Source organism: Beta vulgaris, chromosome 5, assembly GCF_026745355.1.
Source record: "Beta vulgaris subsp. vulgaris cultivar EL10 chromosome 5, EL10.2, whole genome shotgun sequence".
Classification (NCBI taxonomy): Eukaryota; Viridiplantae; Streptophyta; class Magnoliopsida; order Caryophyllales; family Amaranthaceae; genus Beta; species Beta vulgaris.
Window position 1 is genome coordinate 52,827,197 of NC_079206.1, and position 5,341 is coordinate 52,832,537.

Below are 5,341 nucleotides of genomic sequence, written 5' to 3' on the forward strand. Positions count from 1 at the left end.
TGCAAGAGGATGTCGGGGTAGTGAGTACTACAGTGAGGAAATGGAGAAAATTGGGTCGTGAAAAAAAGGTTAATTCTGCTAGCTTACCAGTGAATGATGATGGTGGTAAAAATGGTAAAAGAGATAGGGACAAAGTGGACGTTGACTTTTCTAGTGGCCCTTCGAATAAAAAAATTATTTTGGATGTTTCTTCTTCTGGATGGCGAATGGCGAGGACTGATGATGATCAGTCCCGCCCAGCTCAATGAGTATTTTGAGTCTCAACTGTAGAGGGTTGGGCAACCCCTCTGCAGTTGGTAATCTTCGGGATTTACTCCGAAGAGAGGCCCCGTCTCTGGTGTTCTTGTCGGAGACGAAGTTGAGTAGTGGCGAATTTGTGCGGATTATTAGTAGATTGGGGGATTTTTATGGGCTCTCAGTTGATTCTAGAGGTCGATCTGGAGGTCTAGCTTTACTTTGGAAAAAGGATATTAATGTTGTTTTGAGCTTTATGTCCCTTCACCATATTGATGTGATCGTGAGAAGGGGCTTGGGGGAGGAGGAATGGAGATGCACAGGTTTCTATGGATGGCCAGAGATACAGAATAGACACTTATCTTGGAGCTTATTGGAGAGTCTTACTGCTCAGTCTACTCTTCCGTGGCTTTGTTTGGGTGATTTTAATGAAATTTTACTGGATTCGGAGAAGATGGGGGGAAATGATAGAGCGTCTTGGCAAATGGAGAATTTTAGAAATGCTGTCAATGTGTGTGGTTTTCATGATGTCCCGTTCTCAGGGTATGAGTTTACATATGATAATGGCCGCGAGCTTCAGGATAATGTTCAATGCAGGCTTGATAGGGCTCTTGTCACTACTAGTTGGTCGAATTTGTTTTTGGATGCTCATCTATGGAATTTGGATCGAGAATGGTCGGACCATGCCCCGATTAAACTCACCTTGTGGAGACGCGATAGTGTGCAACAGCTGGGTGGTAAACCTTTTCGGTTTGAGCAAATCTGGGCTAGCGAAGCAGAGTGTGAGGAGGTCATTGCGGGAGCGTGGTTGTATGGGGCGAACTTGGAGACTAAGGTGGAGGCATGTGCGGCGAATTTGAAGAAGTGGAGTGGGAGAAAGTTTGGGCCCATCTTCCGAGAATTAAAGAAGAAGCGCAAGAAATTAAAGAAGCTTAATGGTGCTCAGCTCTCGGCAAGCCAGTTGGAGAGTAGGCGTGGGTTGCTCCGTGAGATCGAGATTTTGTCCCAACATGAGGAGCGGTACTGGCAGCAGCGTTCACGTGCTTTATGGTTAGCGGATGGTGATCGTAATACTAAATTTTCCACCAGAGAGCTTCAGAGAGGAAGAAGAAGAATCACATAACCTAGTCTCAAAGATGATGCGGGTGTTGATCACGAGGGGGATGAGAGTGTGGGAAAGCTTGCAGTGCACTATTTTCGCAAAATGTTCACTTCGGAGAACCCTTCATTGATTTCACAGGCCCTTGCAGATTTTCAGAGTCGGGTTTCTGTAGAGATGAACAACATTCTGAGAGCGGAGTATAATGGAGAGGAGGTTCGTATAGCTCTTAGCCAGATGCATCCAATCAAGGCTCCTGGCCCTGATGGTATATGTCCTATGTTCTTTCAGACATACTGGCACATTGTTGGTAAGTCTGTTACTGATGCAGTTCTTGATATTTTGCGTGGAGCTAATATTCCTAGTCATTTGAACAAAACTTTCATTGTTCTGATCCCAAAAAAAGCAAAGCTGATTGTATGTCTGACTTCTGCCCTATTTCTCTCTGTAATGTCGTCTATAAATTAGTGTCAAAGGTGCTTGCTAATCGACTCAAAGTTTTCCTTGATAAAATTGTTACTGTTAATCAAGTGCTTTTGTTCCGGGGCGTCTGATAACAGATAACATTCTGGTGGCTTTTGAGTTGTTTCATCATATGAAAAACTCGCAACATGTAGAGGGGCATATGGTCTGAAACTGGATATGTCTAAAGCATATGATCGTATTGAATGGGATTTTTTGGATGAGGTGCTGAAAAAATTTGGTTTTGCGGTTGACTGGTGCAACAGGGTTATGGATTGTGTCCGTTCTGTGACCTTCTCAGTTCTTATTAATGGTCGACCTTCGGAGGAATTCTCTCCTAACAGAGGTCTCAGACAAGGGGACCCCCTATCGCCATATTTGTTCATCTTGTGTGCTGAAGTGTTCTCCCATTTGCTTAGGAAAGCGGAGGAGAATAATTCTCTGAGAGGTATCAAGGTGGCCCCCACCGCTCCTTCTGTTAATCATTTACTGTTTGCTGATGATTGTTGATTTTCTCTAGAGCTACCATTCATGATGCAGAGGCTATTCAGGAAGCCCTACGGGTGTATGAGTTATCCTCGGGTCAAAAGGTAAATTTTGATAAAACAACTCTTTCGTTCAGCAAGGGCGTCAGAGATTCAAGGAGGGGTGAAATTGAGCAGAAATTGGGTGTTAGAGTGGTTGAGGTGCATGATAGATACCTTGGCTTACCTACTACAGTTGGCCGTTCGAAAAAAGTCATTACAAAAGGTGTCAAAGAAAAATTATGGAAAAAGCTTCAAGGGTGGAAGGGGATGATTCTTTCAAAAGCTGGTAGGGAGGTTATGATAAAGGCAGTGGCCCAATCTCTTCCTACCTACGCGATGAGTGTGTTTAAGTTTCCCTCTTCTTTTTGTGATGAGATACGATCTTTGATAGCTCAATTCTGGTGGGGGCAAAAAAATGGTGAAAGGAAGATCCACTGGGTTGCTTGGAAGAAACTATGTAAATCAAAAGGGGAAGGTGGTTTGGGATTCCGAGATATGAAACTGTTCAACTGGGCTCTATTGGGAAAACAGGCATGGCGTCTTGCGACTCATAAGGGGAGTTTGATTGAACAAGTTCTAAAGGCGAAGTATTATCCCCATTCCTCTTTTATGGATGCTGAGCTGGGGTCGAATCCGAGTTATACTTGGCGTGGTATTTGGGAAGCGAGGTGGGTGTTGAGAAGAGGAGTTAGGTGGAGGGTTGGTGATGGTGAAAAAATCCGAGTTTGGCATGATGAATGGATTCCAGGTACGCAGTCTCGCAAAATTATTTCTCCGCGAGGGAATTCGAATCCTAATACTATGGTGGGGGATTTAATTCATCCTATTTATAAGAATTGGAATAGAAGTTTATTATCACAACTTTTTCTACCTTTTGAGGTGGAACGAGTAATGAGTATCCCTATAAGTTCCCGTCTTCCGGAGGATGTTATGTGTTGGGACCTTGAAAAGGATGGAGTGTATTCGGTGAGATCTGCATACAAAGCTATTTGGGGGGACTCAACAAGCTATTGAAGCCTCTACTTCGTCTCCTTCGATGGTTTGGAAGAAAATATGGAGTTTGCAAGTGCTGCCCCGGGTTAAAATTTTTGCGTGGAGGGCTCTCTCAAACGCCCTCCCACAAACTTAGCTCTGAACCGTCGTGTTCCTAGCAGGGAAAAGATTTGTAGCGTGTGTGGGCAAGGCGATGAATCTGTAGTTCATGCACTATACTACTGCTCTTTCGCACAGGAGGTTTGGAGACTTAGTGATTTCGACATTAGGGAGCGAGACGTGGGCAGGTATGTGGGTGACTGGTGGGAAGGTTGTTTCGAAAAGTCGGAAGGGGAGGCGATGTGCGAGTTGGTGACTCTATCTTGGGCGCTTTGGGGGGCTAGATGCAAGATGTTAATGGAAGGTGAGGGGGGCTATCCTATGGCCACATGGCAATATGCACAGAAGATATGTAAAGAAGCCTTGGAAATTAGCCAAACTCGCCACAAGGGAGGAGCTGCTGCTGCCCCCCACGCAACTGAATGGGCCAAGCCCAGCGCTGGAACCGTGAAGCTCAATATTGATGCGGGCCAAATTGGGGTTGGTGGGTGCGGGTTAGGTGCGGTGTTCCGTGATGAGAAGGGTGATGTACTAGCTGCTGGTGCGTTTCAATTCGAGGTCGCTTGGGAGCCGCGTGTAGCGGAAGCAAAGGCGATTTATCATGGTCTCAAACTGGCGAAGGAGTTAGGCTACCGTCACTTGGAGGTGGAGAGTGATAGCCTTCTAGCGATACAAGCTTTAAGAAAGGGTAGAGGGGGATCTAGTGAGTTTCATTTAATTATAGATGACATTTTAGATTTGGTTGTTTGTTTTGATTTTGTTGTTTGGTCTTTTGTGAAACGTTCCGGTAATAATGTTGCTCATATGTTGGCTCATCTCCAACTTGGGAGATTGGCAAACGTTTTGGGTGGATGATATTCCGGTTGATGTTATGTCTTTGGCTATGAATGATATAATATGATCTCCCTCTTGGGGTTCCCCTCAAAAAAAAAAAAAAAAAATGAACCCTCACGTGTTGGGAGAGTGAAAGACAAAATACATTACCACTAATGATAATATTACAAGTAATAAATGTTATGTAATAATTATAGGTGGATGTCCAACCTTTTGCATTACCTAACCTTTAACATCCCCTCATGACTTTTCGCATTACGTAACTTCTCCCATTATTGTTTATTACGTAATTTTTTTTTCATGCGTTTGCGTCGTCGAATCCATTTGGCTGAGTTCTGATTTTGATTATTAAGGAAGCTATTCGAAATCTTGTTTTGAGTTTGTCGACGAATTGGTACTCGATGAAATCTACTGACTGCAGTGATGTTACTTGGAAAAGATGCTACTTGGAAAAGCAATTTCACGCTGAATAATTTGAGTTTTTGTTTGAATGGTGAGAGATGAACAAAGTATAACCATGGAAGACAGAGAAAATGATGTTGAAAACTTGCAATTAAGAGAAATTTTATTAACTGAGTATTCATGATTGTTCTCTGTTGTTTTGGTTTGAATGTGTCGCTACACAGGGTCAAATAGTTGCTAAATATCATGTGGATACTAATGTTGTATGCTAAGGATTTGGGTAGATTATAATTAGTTCTGCTTAGATTTACGTTTCATGTTGTCATCAAGTGCTCTATAGTATTGTGTTTTTTTGCCATTATATCTCTAGGTGACTGTCTTACCTTGTGGATTTCTGTCTACAAGATAGTAGAATGTTCAGTAAGCAGTGAGTGATGCTCATATAGTTGAACTTTCTATGGTTAACATGATTTCTATTATTGCTTGTTGGTCATATCATAGATAGAAAACTGAATTCATTCTTTACCCATGATTTTAAGAAACTTTTTATGTCATGAAGTAATTAGCTTTGATCGGATTCATACCAAGTTTCAGGTGAATTTAATTAGCATAATTTTATTTCATTTCATGTGACTTATGAGAATGTTCAACTTTATATTCTGAAAATCCTTCTTAGATTCTTCTTCAAGTT

General features: G+C 42.5%; 2 protein-coding genes across 2 annotated transcripts; both read left to right on the top strand.

Annotated features, from left to right (window-relative positions):
* The first annotated feature begins 244 nt into the window (after positions 1 to 244).
* Positions 245 to 1,357, top strand: LOC130591452 (uncharacterized). The gene has a single exon (XM_057394776.1). It carries the CDS (start codon positions 245 to 247, stop codon positions 1,355 to 1,357), a length of 1,113 nt encoding a protein of 370 aa, XP_057250759.1.
* A 618-nt stretch (positions 1,358 to 1,975) lies between these two features.
* On the top strand, positions 1,976 to 4,269 carry LOC130591453 (uncharacterized). Its single transcript, XM_057394777.1, has 3 exons — positions 1,976 to 2,243; positions 2,336 to 3,288; positions 3,553 to 4,269. Exons 1-3 carry the CDS (start codon positions 1,976 to 1,978, stop codon positions 4,267 to 4,269), a joined length of 1,938 nt encoding a protein of 645 aa, XP_057250760.1.
* Positions 4,270 to 5,341: the final 1,072 nt, after the last annotated feature.